Below are 18,298 nucleotides of genomic sequence, written 5' to 3'. Positions count from 1 at the left end.
ATATTTTAGTTTTTGACTCATATGATTCTTTCTCATTCTCTCATTTACACTGTTATTAGTTACATGACATTAAGAAGTGTTTTTAAGAAGCAGGTCTTTGGAGCACATAGGGTTTATGATATTTCAAATTTGCCATTCATTTACACTGAAGTCAGGGTGCGACAGGACCTCACAAGGCATCCATACAGAACACCTGACCGACTGACAGATCAACAGACCGACACCACTGGTGCAAAAATAACAGATTTGGGTTTTTATGAAGGGAGGGGGCGTTGAGGACTGGTCTGACTGGAAAAACAGCACGCAATGAGGCCTCTTTCCCCAGCACGAGACGACGATAAACCATATCACAGGAATCTGAAGTAGGTCAGAAGACACACCTGCTTAACACTTACACACTCGCACAACAACAGCTTCACTAAAACCACAACAAGTGGCAAACAGAAGAGCGCAGAATACATTTATACGCTTATATCACTGTTTATTTCACAATATCAGCCTGTTCATTACTGATACTTCACAAGGCGGACATATGCAAATAAACCTTCCAACAAATCACTCTTATTTGCGAGTTGTGTTTTTCCTTACCATCCTCAGGCAGGCTGGAATTCACAACACTAGAGCGGTCACAATTACATTATCGACTTATTTAATTTAGCTTATTTAAACAGCCTCAAATATCTGGTTGACCTCGATATTAGGTCTATTATGTTTTTTCTTAGCAATAAGAGCCAATAAACTTTATTCATTATTTTTTTATTTTCTTTATTAATTATATGTCTGAATATTATTAATCAAATACGGTTTATTAAACTTAAAAACACTTATTTTAAAGCCTTCATGATTCATGATTAAACTGCAAAAAAAGAGGAGTAGTATATCATTACAATAGTGCCATAACAGGATAATAAAATGACAATATTGTTTAGCGCAATAATTTTTGGAACAATACATCGTCCAAATTTTTATTATGACTGCACTACATTAGACTTTCAATATACTGGATAGGGGTGAAAGAAATGGCCCTAAAATAATATCACGATATCTCAGGGTATTTTTACAATTTTGGTGAGCTTAAACACAGCTTTCTGACATGTACTTGTTTTCATATTCGTTCTTCTGGTTCCCTATAAAATTTTAAAACATCCGTTTCTCTTATAGCCACTAAACTGCATGTACTCCTTTGGGTCAGGTCCCTACATTTTAATTCACAGCCACCTAGCAGAACCACAGCACTCATCTGGCAACCACTCATTAACACAATGCTGACCACCTGGGATATCACAGCAACCAGTGGAAACCACTTTAGCTGCACAACCATTCCACAGTATATTATTTATTAGACTTTTGTTGTCTTTAAAAGGGTGTGCATCCGTTATTATTCTCTTCTATTATCATTATGTAATTGGGGTATTTAATTAGTCTTAAAATTAAAATAATATCATGTAATGCAATCATTTCTGGGACAATATATCCTCCACATTTTTTTTCGTCATGACATACCTATCTCAAATAGTTCTAATCTATACAGTACCAAAAAGGTTCCTCTACTGCTATGAATTGAATACCTCTTTTTGTTTGTTATATATGTGAAAAGGTCACGATTACCTGAGTACATTCTTAACAGGTCTGCGGTTAAAAGTAATCATTGTGCATAATATTGTGTATTTTAAATACTTATATTGCTCTTTTATACAGTAGGAAACTAAAGGCATGAAAACACGCCTAATTACGTCAACAGTGTTTTCCTACATTCTTTAAAAATTATATAATATAATTAAACATTTTACCTTTTAAATATTAGTTTACCATGTTGCAAAATGTACATTCACAACTACGCACAAACAGTATGTTTAGAACCAATTATATTTGTTCAAAAACATGCACATACATACTACCACCCATCCAGCCTGCAGCACTTTAGCCCCACACATTTACATTGTTCATAGAGCTATATAGAGCTTAAAGCATTTATATACATAGGTTCCATAAGCACAGGAACAATAACAAAAGGGATAATGTATAAGGGATAAAGCAGTGAACCTAAATAAGGAAAAACAAGAATTAGAACATGCTATGACTCAATTAAAGATTTAATTGTCTGTCCATGGCTGTTATTTATTCTTGTTTTCTAGCCTTATAAACAAAATTAATGGCATGAACACCACCTCTACATCTGATAACTCAGCGGGCTGCTCGACCGTGTCTCAATTCCTCCGTTCCACACATGGGGGGTGGGGGGATTCTCTGTCCCCGGATTTCCTCCCTGCCTCATCCATCATAGATGAGGGATAAATGAGGCCAATCGTCCTCTCTTACACAAGCCCCATCGATTGACCGGGCAGCTGCCGCCCCTCACGTTGCTGTGGTGATGGCTAAATTATGCAATAGCAGCCCACCCTAAACAAATAGGCTTTCATGTACCTTCCGATCAGGAGGAGGGGTCCTGCGGTGAGGCTGCTGTAATAAAGTTTCTGCCGGTATTGCATATAGAGGTAAACTACAGCTTTTAGGGTTTATGGGGTAAATGTAGGCTTTTCAGAGCACCTGCTTATACAGAAACATGCTGTAGAAGTGAATACTAGATCAAAACACCTAAAGCACACATCCCTGTCCTCATCTGTTCCATTAGACAGCTATTCAACAGGAATAGATTCAACAAAATCTTATCATAAACTGTTTTAATGTGACACACTGCACACACGAGACTGGAAAATTGCTTTGCAATAATGTGCAATATAGACAATAAACAACAATACAACTAAAGGATTTCTACTGAACAAAAATGAAACACCTGGCCAAAAGTCGAATAAATAATACTGAACACTGAAGTGTTTTACCACTCACTTTTTACAGCAATTTGAATTAAATTGCCTAATTACAAAACCAATGTATAAAAAATAATCTACAAAAATATATGTGCTTAGATGAGTACACTAAACCTGTAGTAAAAAAAACTGTACTAAATCTGCCAATAGAAAAAAACTGAAGCAGATAAACATGAATCTATTGACTCTGTGCCTAATACCAGGTGCGGGCAAGAGGGGTATACAGCCCCCAACTAGGGCTGCATTATATATATGGCACAGTCATCGCAATGTGCACATGGGACATGCGATGTCACTTAATGCAATGTTTTGATTTTTGACACAAGAAATAGATACACAGTGCTGTCTCTGTGTCTGTGTGAGTGACAGACTGCTGCTGCCTGAGAAGCGGCAGCAGCATGTGCTTCTAAAAGTACGTGTTGAAAGCTGTGCACCTCAGTCCAGCACAGTTTTGCGTAGATATTTCCAGTTACAGCTAAATTCATGTTTTTAACCCCAGAAAAATGCTCATTTAAAATTTTTAAAAGCCATTTAAATGCCTGATTAATGGGCCGATTACTGTTTTTTTTTTGGCTGTTTTCTCAGGTTTTGAGTGCTTGGCTCTGACTTAGCTCTTGATCTGTCTGGAAAAATCTAGTAGAAACCCTTTCCTGCACAGAACAGACAGTAATTCCAGCAAAAGCAGGATAAACTCTTTTTTTAATGTATTAAACAATATCTTAATATCCTATAAATTAAAAACAGGCTCGATTTAACTATATAATTACTCATTAAGTCACTTTTAGTACTGTATGTATAGAACACTTCTGCTCATATCTACTATAAATTCATTTCACTCTGCCTTTCCGATCTGCATATCTGAGGTGTGCACACCAGCATATGGTGCAATTCAGGTGTCCAGTACACTGTCCATGTTCTCTGTGATTAAAAGCCTATTAATCACTGTAGGATTAACAGCGGGGGAGGGGAGCTATCGCTGGAGCTATCCCTGGCAGGCAGCGAAGCGGTCAGCCCTCAGAGGACCCCGGGGTCACTGTAGGGATTAGAGGGGTTAGCTGTCCGTCCCACTGGGCCCCAGGATGAGAAATCCATCCCCCACAGCACCCATATCACTAGGTGGTGGAGGGCGGGGTAGGGGGCACGTGCTCCTTTTATCCATCCCCCTTGTTTGACAATTATGTACTCCGCTGTTTAGGGCTGGGGCAAGGTCAGAAGACATAAATCAATGCCCACAAAACACACTGACCTCTCTCTTTCTATGTCTCTCCTTTTCTCTCTCTATCAGACACACGCTCCGTGTTTCATCATGGCCTTTCACACTCCTCACATTCATACAAGATCTGTAACACTATTAAAGATGAGCCTTATTTAGCTTAAGCAAACCTCAAGCTAAACTCAAACCTCTCTCTCATTTAGGTGGATGAAACAACTACACTTCCTTCTGTTAAAGTTTTAGCTCCAGTGTGCTTTTTAGCTCAGAACAGTCATGTGACGTCAATCGTCAAACAGCCACACAACTGGAAATATCACCTAGCCATGGAAACATGGCTTAACTGGGGGCCCAGACATTGCTGCTAACAATACAAACCCATATCTCAGGGGTGCAACCACACAGCATGTAATTGTGTATTGACATCAGTGTACACAATAGAATAGTAGAGTCTCTTTATATTGTGACTATTAGCATTTTTACTGTTAGCTAGAGTGTTAGCTAAAGGCTAGACCATATTATATTAGGTCCAATATACTTAAAAATGTATCACACCCAAGTTGACGGTGTTCCAATTAAACATTCAGATATCAAGTAGCATTGTTAGTATTGTTCTAGGTTAGCGTAGCACCAGTTGATAACTCTTTATACAGTATTTTGTGCATGGAAACACAATGTAAATATGTCCACCAATGGACAGTGCTGTATGTTGGAAGACAGATTCTCTGATATACAGATAGTCAGAAGTGATAATAAGCCATATAATACTAATGCCTTGTTACTGTTGATGAGCAGGGCAGCCATCTTGGATTCTGAACTCAGAGTTGGTGTGTTTTTTTTTTCGACTTTTCAATAGGAAATCCGACCTGTAATAGTTTTTTATTTTTATTTCCTATTTGGAACTTGAAACAATATGATTTTTTCAGGCTTTTTTTGCAAAGTTAAAATTACTTTTTTCAATATAAGTTAATTTGTTTTGCAAGTTTACCACATTTTTTTTTACACTGGGCTTCGTACTATTTCTGGTTATTGACTGAACCTTAAGATCTTGAAATGACAAAAAAAAGGGAAAATAGGGGTGTTTTAAGACTTTTGACTTGTAGTGTAAATATTTAGTAATATATATTTATATTAATGAACATGTGCACAAATACAACCACATACAGCTTGTAGATGCAAGGTGAGACTTAAACAGATGCGTTTCATTTCACGAAATCCTGGACATTCCGCACATTGTTTACACTTTGGCAGTGTAGTCCTGGTACACACAAAAAGTCACTAAGGAGAAAAATGTAAAAGTACCGGTTCCCCTCACACACTTGCACTGTATAACTGAACTTAACTAGCGTGTTAGCATGTTTGTAGCTAGTGCTAGCCTGTTTGGACCAGGACAGAGCTAATCCTTCTAATAATATACTTTTATAATAGTGAATACTTCAGCAAACAAATAGTCATTTTTACATTTAAAGTCACTTTCAAAAGTCATTTTCGGCCATTCTTATTTTTGCTGTATCAAACATTTTGTACAAGAAAACAACATGAGCTAGTAATGACTTATCAAATGACAACAGTAAAATTAAAACCTATGATACAAGATCTCATTAAGAAATAAAGCACAATGTTACAGTAATTTTAAGCTAAGCATTCCTTTAGCTGTCAGCCTTTAGCTTGGTCGTTTTCAGATAGGAATCTGCAGCATCCGGAAGCCTAGCAGAGCCTCTCTCACAGACAATACCGGGTAAAACAGAGAGACAGCAAGGGAGAGACAGACGGAGAGAGAGAAACAAACAGGCAGCAGGCCGAGGATCATTAAACAGCACTGTGTGACATAATGAGCCGCCAGCAAACAGAGAGAAAACAAAAAGCAACCAGACCGTTTCTCCTCATACAATAGAGCCCCCAGCTTCCCCATTCATTCCCCCCCCTGACCCTCCTCTCTCTGTCTCTCCCCCTTTACTGATCAAAGAGCCAGAGCGACAGACACAGCGTCATCCACACCTTCACTAATGCCTGACTGAGCTGTCTTTTATGGTGCTAGATACCAATCTAACAGCTTCTCCACCGACATAAAAGTTACATGGTGTTACTAGAGCGGCAACAACTGATTAGGGGCGTGAATGACTCAAGCACACTATGTCACTGGAAATCCCTGTCTAGTGCTGATTACTGTATTTTTTAGACTATAAAAGGCACACTTAAAATTCTTTAGTTTTCCCAAAAAAATCAGTGTCGGTGTGCCTTTTAGTCCAGTGCACCTTATGTATGAATTTTACCAGTCAGAGTGTAAGGAGCAGTAAAGCCACTCAGCTGAAGTACAGAGTTATACAGGAGTTTCAATTTAGTTCTTCAGCACCGGGGCTGGAGTAACATTAGCATTAGCCGCTAACTGCTCTCGCTATTTCCCCGTTCAGAGGTGAGTATTATCAGCCTGTCAACTCGGCAAAAACTGTTGGAGCAGCATTAGCTTTACCCAATAACGGTTAGCCGCTAATGCTAATGCTCTAGCCTTAGTGCTGGAGAAATTTGGGAATCTAAGCTTACTGTAAATAAACAAAAAAGTGCTTTACTCACCCAAATAAGTCTCAGCCCAGTTTTCAGGAGAGGAATCTGTGTAGATTACCATCCAGTACCTTTTTTATTACAGTTTTGTTTACTTAGCTTAGCTTAACTTAACTTAGTTAGCTACCGACTCACCACCAACACCCAGTGGCGAGACCTGCTGAATTAGAAGTTGCTTATTGTGTCTCTTAAAATGTGCCTTATGTATGATAAATTTGGTATGTTGTTGTATGTTGGTTTAAAAAGTCAACGGATAGCTTTGGAACGCCCACACCTATAAGTAGATAAGTTCCTAGTGTCCCTGACATTTAACATAAAGAAACTAAAATATCTTTTACATTTAAATATATCTAGTAGCATAAACAACATAAGAAATTATTCATATTCAATTATTCATTTATCTCTGAATGGTGCTCTATAAGGATTTTTGGCACTAATATGTTCCTACTGAAAACCTCAATAGATCAACATAAGGAGTTGATCATGATGCCTTATATGGTAAGTTAATGATGAATTAGGTTACAGCAGTTGACAGATTAAGTGAGAACACAACCATCAGCCAATTGGACTGTTGAGACAGGATAAGTTGTACAGAGTGTGTAATTTAGTTGAAATTTCCAGATGAATTATGCTGTACTGCTATTAGACACCTGAAATGCAATATCCTGCAGTAGAGCTTGAGCAGCTCATGTACGATTGACTGCTGAGGTGTTAATATGATCATATGAACGCTGGCAATAGAATGTTCCCAACAGTCACCTGGTTATTAAATGTCTCTTACCTCCCCTCTGCTCTGTGTCCCCTGTTCTCAGACTGACCTGTCCTGTCTTAAGTCACTACCCTTAAAATAGACTTTAACTCAATCCTTCACCAACCAGCTCCCAGCTCCCTCAATAACGTCAAGACTTTGCAGTACAACAAACAAGACTTTACTAGTAGTGACCATTTTCAGAACTGACTAATCGATTTTTCTGTCCATTGTTTTCGATTAATCAGGGAAAAAAAGTTGTGTCTATTAAGAGATTGCCTTTTATCTTATATTTTCTAAACATAAGATCAGTTAGAACCAAAATAACAAACCAATAATGTACCTTTATGCTACAAGTCCACTTATACTGTTCTTTGATGCATTTCACAGTGTTGAATTAACAACTTATTGATTAAAATCAACGAATGTAGTAATTGATTAGTTTGGTCTATGCTATAATACACATAAGTACAGTTGCTACCCCTTATTGTAAGGCAGTAAACCAAAAAAAGCCATGCCAGTAAAGCACAATTAAGCTGGATGCATGTTAGAGCCACGGGTGAAGGAGATTTACTGTAAGTTTGTAGTAAGTTAGTTGTATTTTTGTCTCACTCAATGTTCCTAGAGCCTGCTAGAGTAGATTTTACATAATTCATTTATATCTCACTCACAGTTAGCATTAGCATTTCAACCAAACTATTTCAGCAGAGAGGACACAACCCAGGAGTATAGAAGAAACAGACCGTAAAGTATATTTACCAATTTAAAGGTTCCACACACAACATGGTTATCTATGGTACCGAAATTGGTTTATTTATGGCATCACTTGAAGAACCATTTGAGTCACCTTTGTGTTTTAAGTGGGTTTTCACACTAGCCTTTTTTTTGCACTTTCTCCATGGGTTCGGTACGCTTGGTCGAAAGTGTGAAAGCTGCGCCAGGTGTGAAAGATATCTGCATCCAGGCCGCGTAGCAGCTTGTGTGATTCATTTTGTAACATGCTGCTTCTACTTATAGCATTCTTCCCATTTCCAATAGTTAACAATGCTCAACAATACCTAATGAATTTACAATTTAATATGAAAGGAATGAGGGTACTCTCACCTCTGTGTGGTGAGTGTGTTAACTGACAGCATTAAATGCTTGTTTTGTATTTAAAACCAGTCCTGGGATTGTTTTCATACCAACATTTTTTAAATCCTGTTAAACCAAACTTGGTTGATTTTCACTCTTGGGGTGATTTGTTTGAGCAGGTGTGAATACAGTAGTCACAGATGGATGCAGACCAAAACACCTGGACTGAGACTTTCATACATTTTCATGTTGATTGTTTTCATACATTCTGGTGCACCTGGATTTTTCCCAGTGTAAAAGTAATCTGATGCAAAAGTAAAATACTCCAAGTTTACAAACTTGTTAATTAATCAGACCAAACAAACCAAATGCAAATGTAAAAACATTACTTCAGTTAAAGAACAGAAAGAATCCATGTTTGAGGATGAATTTGGCCAGCGCCCTACTATTACTACTACAGGCTGTTTTAACACCACTCAAACATGCACACACCCTCCCGCTGGGTGGAGGTCCTTTTTACATGCTCTGGAGTCTGGCCAAGGCCTGCTGAGCTTCTGCCAGAAGGGAGGGAAACCGAGAAAGAGAGATCACAAAGTGAAAGAATGACGTCTGAGCCCTGGCCTCCTGCCAGGACACACTTCCAGGTTATTTTCCTGGCTGACGGCAGCACGCCAAGAGCAGAAGCTCAGCGTGAACTAGACCGCAGAGTCTGCGAGATCACGGCACGGAGTAGAGCTCCGAGAGTAAACCAGTGCTGAGACACTTGAGCAAGCAGATCTGTCCTCACTAAGCTCTTAACGTCAACATATCCACACCTCTTTACACTCATCAGTTACTTGTTGATATGTAGACGCACTATTTGTTTACCTAAAAACATGGTTTTATGGTTTTGCTTCATCCTAAAACCAAAATTGCTGTAGTTGTATAATCACAATTTTGATTGATGGTGGTCCAGTGATGGCACAAAGCTTGGGAAAGCCAGAGGTCAGATGGTATTGGATAAAAGTTTGAAAGATGGCCAAAATGTGAGAGGACGTTATGCCAGAAACACTAAAATTAGATGTCAGTCGAATCTATTAGATGTTAATCAATTACAGAAAAAAAACATTAGTTAATCACTGTTAGGCAGCGTAGAAGAAGAAACTGCTATTGATGGTTATTAATGATAGAAAAGGGATGGTGGAACATTGAAAGAAAATGAAAGACACAATGATTTGATCATCAATTAATTGACTATTTAAAAAAAAATAAAATAAAATAAAAAAATAATAATACATAAATAAATATATATATATAGGATTCATCTAGAATAGGAGTAACTGTTTTAGTCCAGGCTGGCAGTCACTTTAGCCTTTGTATAAAAGGAAACCAAAGAAGGTATAATTAATTGTTGAATCTGTCAAACAATTGAACAAATTTGACAGATTAATCGGACACAGAATCGATTAATCGCTAGTAACAGCATTCGTTGTCAGTCATGACACCCTGTCTAAGCACTTGTCCATTGAAGGAGGCACAAAAGAACTTACCTGTTTGAAGTTATCTTCGTAGCCCCAGTCAGCCTGGCCATTAGGGGATGTGGCTGACCGCGGACCCACCGGAGAAAGCCCATCTTCGGGTTCCTGTTTGACCTTAACCGGAGGTGATGGCTCTCTCTGGGTCCTGGGTGCTGGTGCTGGCATTGGTGTCCCGGTGTAGCTCCCAAACGGATGGCCCTGCAACCGAACAGCGCCCTGCTGCAGCGCCAACGTCTGCTTTCTCAAAAACTCCAACCCACTAACTGCCCCATCCTCTTCATCACTGCCTTCATCACCATCCATCATCTCCTCATCATTGTCATCATCAGCAGCATCGTTATCATCATCCGAATCATCATCCGAGTCCCGGCCCAGACTTTCCCCATTGTCCCGTTGCAAATCCATTTTGGTTTGCCCCTGGATCTTGCCGGCCAGACCAACACCTGAAGCTCGGGCCGCCGCCAGAATGGCCTGCTGGGCAGCCACCTGCTGGGCATACATGATGTGGGCTTCTCGGATTCGCCGTTCTTTACGCTCCATCTCCAGCCGCGCCTGCTGCTGCCTCTGCAGTTGCTCCATCACAGCCTCCAGCTTCACTCCTGCTGAACCCCCCTGGGAGTAACCACCCCCTAAACTGCCCTCCTAAGGGACAGAAAGAGGAAAAAAAGGAAGCAACAAAGATGTCAATGACCTGCCATAAAGGAACGACTACAATTACGACTCAAGCTGGGCTTCTGACGCTTCGTCAGTTGTAGCCGCACAGCTGGTCACTTTTCCACAGTCAGTTAATTAGTTTGAGAGGTAGTTCATTTATTAAGATATTCATATTGAATTTCTCACATATCTGCACTTACGAGAACACTCACTGCCATCTAGTACCAGAAGAAAAGGCTCTTTTTAGAATACCTAAAGGGGTTTTCTTGACTGTGACTGAGAAGCATTGGTTGAAGCATTGGTTGAACCACTGATGATTCTTTGGAGTTGTTACATAACCACTAGTGTTGCACCGATTCCGGTACTGTATTATAAGCATGTCTGCAGTGTGGGGTCGTTATGCTTCCCTACTTGCATTTATTAATGAATTGTACCTATTTTTACAACTATTAACTCAGAACTTCTCCTCAACCAGTGAATCTTGTCCTTTCAAAGTTATTATCTTATTTGGGGTATAAAACACTGCCTTTACCAAAATAAAGCATATTACAAATGGAGTGCTATAAATATAGTAGATATAATCAGATTTGTTATAGGTTATCTGCATCAGTAGACACTTGAAAATCTGGCATTGGTATCAGAAAGGAAATGCATTCCTGCATGTTTAATAACTGCAGTCTTTACTAAAAGTCTCTTTGAAGAACCCATCTTTTAAGTTCTGGATTTTGTGCAGAGCAGTGGCATATATTTATCTGGAACATATCTGGAACAGTAAAGTTTACACTTATTTTGGTTTTGGGAGGCTGGAGTCCCGCAGAGTACAGTAGTTCCCCCAGCTCAAACACGCTTTAACTATAGCCAATAACTTGAGGTTGTTTTAGGTGTCTCTGACCCAATTGTATATAACAACAGTTACTCAAGACCAGAACTTGAACTGGACATCCCACTCACAAATTGACTAAAGGTATTTTCACACCTGTATATTTTAATTAAAAAAAATCTAAAATTTTACCCTAGCTGTAATTTGTTTGAGCAGATGTGAATACACTAATCACACTCAGATGTGGACAAAAACAACTTACTGCACAATACCCCTGAAAGGTGTGATTATTCGAATGTTCTTTGTGTGACTAAATCAATAAATATAGAAAACATGGACACTGGCTCCAATACTTTGTTTTTATTAAAATCAAAGATAACCTGGTCTGCCATGTTGTCCAATTTTTATTCACAGACCAACTACAGCACAGTAGAGACCAGTGTTACACATTTTGTAGACCTGCCATCATCTCCCAGACGAAGTGTGTCTCAAACCTCCTTCATTGAGTTTACAGCAAATGCAAAGCTGATTGATAAATTGAAATAAAGCAGCTAGTATAACTGATTAATGAGCAATCATGATTGGTGGTAGTGTATTTAGTTTACTGCCACTTCACAAACTTGCTGTTTTCGAGCTGAACAGTTTAACATGTACAAAATTAGGATAGTTATATTAGAGGAGCTAACTTAGCCTCAGCATTTGTTTGTCGACAAATAGACAGCTGCCTTTCTTCTTTATCAAAGCACAAGGTAAATTCCCTAGCCAGCTCTACAAGCAAGAGAAGATTAAAAAAGGGGAACTCTGCTAAAAAGGTAGCATCTCTGAATAGTTTCATGATGAGTATTTTAGAGTAAAACACTTCTGAGTTACAACTTTTCATAGTAGTGGTGATGGAAAATAGACATCTAAGTGTAAGAGTTCAGAAGCCTAAATTGTTTTCCCAAATCAAACATTTTACAGTTTACGGTAGAACTGCAATGATAAGTCGAAATAAGCGACAATGTCGATAATTTAAATGTGTCAACTAATCATTAATTTGTAACAGTACTGCATTGCACAAAGTGCTGGGGACAGAAGCGCAATGGGAGACGGGTAAATGGCTCTCACTCACATTGTTCATAATCAACTTAGTCTGTGTCTCCAAAAGTGCCCAAACACAACAGATTACATATTTAATCACAAAATTATCAGTACTTTCCATGTTTTAAACAACATCGAGACATTTAAACACCTTTTAAATCTCATGTTCAGCTGTTTCTATTGTTTTTAGAGATTAATCAAAAAAATAAATCATCAGATTAGTCAACTACCAAAATAATCATTAGTTACAGCACTGGTTTACAGATATTTACCAGGCACACCAATCCCCAGAGAGCTCCCAAAGAAAGCAATAAAACAAATGCAGGATTACTTGCGGTACAGGATAGTAAACACAATGGCCATTACTGTATTTGTGTCACAGTTGTGGCGAACCATGATGGTTCCTGTCACCACCACTGTGAAAGAATTTAAACTGTTAAATTTCTCAACAACTAATCATTTTACAGGAAAACTCACTGCAATGACTCTCTACACCTCAACCACTGAATCACTCAAATTTAGAAAAATTGCTGAAATTCCCCTTTAGCACTCTTGCCTGTCAATAGATGCATTCTGCTGTAATGCTTTACTAAAAGCTTCAATACTGCAATCAATACTACCACAGCCCTATCAAATAATGCACAAAGCACAGCTCTGTCGTTTGGTAGCCCCTCATTATGGCCTCGACTCACAGACCGAGGGAGTGCCATAAATGTCTACCAGCAGCTTTGATCTCTAAACGACTTTAGCATTCAGTGCATGCAAACAGCAGCAGCACCAGCCACAGTTCTCACACACACACATACATGCACATACTCATTCACGCGCTCGCGCACACACACACACTTCTAAAACCCTTTAAAAAATAAATGAACAAATAACGAGCTCGAGCTAAAGTGCCTCTATGCATGCAATCAATAACCTGATATTAGAAAAAAAGCAAAACACTGATCAATGCAATTTACAATAAATCATGTTTTAACCCTCGTGCACGTGACAAATGTAAAAAGAGTCAATAGGTTGCGCATTTTTGATCCAATTTAGCTTTGGTTCCAATCAGACCAGCGTGCACACACGCACGCGAGCGAGCTTTAGGAACATTCAACTTAAGCGCGAGAATTAGTAACGTTACTTTTTAGCAAACCGACAAGTCGCGAGAGGGACAAACCGTACACGATACACGGGGTCTGGACTGTTTTTGAGTTCAACGCTTTGAAGTTAAGAGTTCAGGCGGCGCGCGCCACTCACCATTTGCGCTCTGCTGCTGCTGCTTGAGTTATCCACCATCCCTCTCTCTTTCCTTCTTTCTCTTTTCTTCTCCTTCTTTCCCCTTCCCTCACTCTCTCTCTCTTTCTCCCTCCCTCCTTCACTCACACATACGCGTCTGTCTGCCGTCACTCCTCCGTCCTACTGCTCCCCCGGTCCTTGTGCACGCGCAAACTAGAGCCAGTGAGTGAGTGAGAGCGGGCGCGCGCGTGCAGCTCCGTTTATCCGACAGTAAACCGATAAAAGCGGTAAAAAAGTAACGTTACGCGTCGCTCTCGCTCAGCTCTCGTTACAGTGGCGGAGGAACACAGCGGACGGAAATGAGACGCGCATATCGTTCAGCTCACAACCTCTCTCTCTCTCTCTCTCTCTCTCTCTCTCTCTCCACCTTCCCCTACGCAATGTATGTTTGCATGTATGTACGTACACACACACACAGACACACACACACACACACTCCTCCCCCGCCTCGCGCCCAGGCGTCAGCAGGTCCCGCCCCGCCGACTGCAACAAGTTCTATAGGTTACAGCTCGAGGATAACTCAATTTATGTAAATACCTGTAATAAATACCTGCATAAATTATGAACTGCACTAAAACCCATGTCATTTAATTTAAATAACAATACAAAAAATTGTAAGGTGTGTTATTTATTTTAAATGCGTTTAAATAAAAAAAACGCTTTGTTCTGTTAAAAAACAAAAAAATAATAGTATCTGTAAAGAAATTATAATATACACATATCTCCTAAAAACAAAACATTAATATCTGTTTAAACTACAAAGAACTCATATCTGCTAAAACACAATAATAATAATATCTGGAGAGAAATAATAAAATACACATATCTCTGAAAAATAAGTCATATTTGCTAAAAACTAAAAAACAATAATATCTGGAGAAGAAAAATTCTATACACATCTCTATTAAAAACAAAAGTATTCAAATCTGCTACAAAAAATATATACACACATCTATGCTTAAAAAATAATACACACAATTCTGTTAAAAACAAAAGTATTAATTACTAAATTACTAAATTAATTACAAAAAAAATATATAATACCTATCTCTCCTAAAAATGAAAATATTTATTTTTTTATATACAAAAATAATAATGTTGGCTAAAATAAAAGAATACTCCTCATTTATGCTAAATAATTATTAAAATACACATCTGTTAAAATAAAATAATATCTGTTAAAAATACTTTAATTACTAATTAATGATTAACGAAAAGAATAATATCTGGAGAAAAATACACATCTCACCATAAAAATAAAACTATTTATATTTGCTGGAAAAAATATAGATAAACATCTCTGTTAAAAACAAATCTATTTATTTATGCTAAAAATAATTATATACATCATTGTTAAAAACAAAAATGTGCATATCAAAATCTATGCTAAAAACTCACACACACAAAAATATATACATCTGTTAAAATGTAAATACCACAATCCACTAACAGGTGGGGTTAATGGTAAAAGGTGGAACTTCTTGCAAAAAAAAAGAAAATACACATATAATTCAGTTTATGTGTAATTATATATGGTGTAATGTATAAATTAAATGAATATATAATACATTAATTTATATACATTTAACAAAATTAGCTTATTTTTTAAAGTGTATTATTTGATTCTACAGCTCTAGTCTAAACATTTAACCATTTAAACGGTTAAAATATAATAATAATAATAATAATAATAATAATATATTTTACCCTCCATACAAATAGTTCTGACCTGATTTCTAGTACAAAATGTTAAAAATTGGAATGTAATTAAAGCGCTTTAATCACATTTTCATTAAATATATTTTTCAAAGTGTAGTTTAAGGCCGCCCCCTGGTGGTGATATTAGAAGAACACACTAAAATCAAATCCAAGTTACACGGGGACTGCTCAGTCCCAATTCCACACAGCTAGGCTGTATATAAAAACTCCAAAGCAACATTTTTGAAGTATAGTTACTGTGAGCCTTACAGTAGAAGTACTAGAAATTAACTGTCGTTTTTATGTTTAGAGAATTTAAAGCAATAAAACTGGAGGAACAAAAGTAAAGTAAGGAAATAGAGCCTCTAGATAAACTGAGAGAGAATACCACAGACTCTACTGTGGATTAATTATCATCTGTTAACAGCACTGATAAATACGACCTGATTACAAATAGCTTAAATGCTATACACTGCAGACTTCTTTTCATTTCAGCTGAAGGACCAAAACAACAGAGTCTGATTGTTGTAACAGCAAAGCTAAGCTGCTGTAATCAGTAAAACTTGTGCTCAGCACTGCAGACTTTACTGTTTTTTTTTTTTTTTTAAATATCTGGATACATATGGACGGGTCTTTGGGGATTATTATTTGTTGCACCAAAAAAAAAACACATTTTCCCATTATTTAAATGAGTTTCTGGCTTCAAATCCTCTCAAACCCTGTGTCTCTGACATCAGGCAGTGTATTCATTAATCGTTGGAATAATAACCCAGCTGGTACACAACTGACCTTCAACTTTCAAATGTGGTTGCAATATGGTTGATGTAATGTCCATTTAATGTTAAATGGTTGTGCAAATGTTAAAATTTTAACGCTGAATCAACAAATTGTCCTCAACCTTCTGCCTTTTGAATTAGCATTTTACATTTCATCAACGAGTTGGATGGAGGAATGAAAAGGTGGTTTTACTTCCATTTGCAGTAAATGCTTTTATTTTAATTTGGCACCAATTCTTCACCATACCTGAGGGAATGTTAATGTTCTATTTGCTTTACTGTTGTGTTTTTGAGATGTTCGATCAGATTGGTAGGGGTGGGCAATATTATATCGTATACAATATATCGTGACACAGAAATATCATGATATTAAAAATCCATATCGTGATAATAGGGCTGTTCTGTCTTAAAAGTAGTCTATTATTTACTGTGAAGCTTTAGGTGTATTTATTGTATAATTGTTTTAGTTTGCAGTTTATATGCATGCACTAAATATTCTGCAATATTATTTGCTGCATTATATTATTTTATGTTATATTATTTATTTTGCCACATTATGATTATTCTGTTATACTATTATACTATATTCCTGAAATGAATGAATTATTTTAGTTTTCCTATATCGCCAAGTATATGGTTATCGCAAAAATACCCTGAAATATCGTGATATTATTTTAGAGCCATATTGCCCACCCCTAGTGGGCACTCTGTTAATCATACAATTTTCTAGTTTTAGCTTCTTGTAGTATTACTTTTTTTGCACTTATACAGTTCATAGTTCTCAGAGATGTTTATTCAGATAAATAAAATTGTTCATTTTCATAATGGCAGTTTTATTTCCTCTTCCATACAATTTTGAGCATTTTGAGTGTGAGCTATGGTTTATTAAAGGTTGAACTCACAACATTGAAACAGCATTGCCATATCAATGTTGATTTACTTTTAAAATCAACACCAAATCCAATGTGGATGGGATTTTTCTATGAGGGAATTTTGACATCTAAAAATGTGTGTTTAGAACAGCAAACTTCACTCATTTTATTTTCCTCAATTAAATTGTTCTTAAATAATGAATCAGTGTCATAATCATCATGAAGCATTTGATACAGTGCATATATAAGTATGGAAGTAATAATTAGTACAGAATTGGGCCTGTGGGTAAACAAACAGCCTATAAAGCGCCATCTACAGCTAATGAATAACAAGTGCAGCCAGTAGCAGGGTTCTCACCTCTAGGGGCAGATTCCCCACAGGTAATAACCTACACAGCATTTTAAATCGAAATTTTTGGTTGAAAGGATAATATTGTGACTAGTCTTAATCCCTGTCAGTGAAACTCCCACAAAGAGTCTAATTATTATTGCTATTATTCAAAGAGAAAACCTTGTCAGATTAGATAGAAGTTTTTTTTTTTTTTTAAATAATGCATCAGCACTGGATTTACAGCTGATTTACTGTATCTAAAGCTAGCTGTACTGCATGTTCTGGAACGTATAATATGTGTTAGTGCTGTGCGATATTACGATAAATATCGCGGGGATGACAGAAAAGTGTCTATTGTTTCTATAGTAATTTCATTAATTATTCATGCAATATATAAAGTAGGCTACGATGAAATGTATTGGCGTGGTCACTTTGCATAAACTCGGTTTATTTAAGTGACAATAAAGTAATCTTCGCAAAAAAAGCTTCATAATGTGGTTTTGCGACGTGATGCTGCTTTACGTTATTTGAAGGACACTTTAAAAAATGTTAATTGAGTTTATTTTGATAACTCAATTTAAATATCTGTATAATTTGGAAAAATTATAATTAATTAGCCACTGCATCTACCTCATCTGTTTTCATTTGATACATATATATTGCTGCTAGTAGTAGTAATTCTCATTTGTGAAACTTTGGTTTAATGTCACTTTGAAATAAAGTCAGAAAAAAGTAAGTAATGATATTATTTTGTCATATTTTTTGAAGAATAAACTGAAAACATACTCAAAATTCCATATCATGATATATGATTTTTCCCATATCGCCCAGCACTAAAATGTAT

At 37.2% G+C, this 18,298-nt stretch overlaps 1 protein-coding gene across 2 annotated transcripts in view; it reads right to left on the bottom strand.

Moving 5' to 3' along the window:
* Window positions 1-14,148, bottom strand: part of LOC103022268 (AT-rich interactive domain-containing protein 3B) — an 88,753-nt gene extending 74,605 nt beyond the window's left edge. For both annotated transcript variants that reach the window (XM_015606482.3, XM_049483265.1), the window contains exons 1-2: window positions 13,739-14,148; window positions 9,949-10,578 (exon numbers count right to left, since the gene is read on the bottom strand). In XM_015606482.3, the coding sequence (XP_015461968.3) occupies window positions 9,949-10,578; window positions 13,739-13,777 (669 nt within the window). In that variant the 5' untranslated portion in view covers window positions 13,778-14,148. The remainder of the gene's footprint in view (window positions 1-9,948; window positions 10,579-13,738) is intronic.
* Between the last annotated feature and the right edge of the window lie 4,150 nt (window positions 14,149-18,298).

Source organism: Astyanax mexicanus, chromosome 9 (assembly GCF_023375975.1).
Source record: "Astyanax mexicanus isolate ESR-SI-001 chromosome 9, AstMex3_surface, whole genome shotgun sequence".
Classification (NCBI taxonomy): Eukaryota; Metazoa; Chordata; class Actinopteri; order Characiformes; family Acestrorhamphidae; genus Astyanax; species Astyanax mexicanus.
Note: the sequence above shows the minus strand (reverse complement) of the source record. Positions and strands in the feature narration are given on the sequence as shown.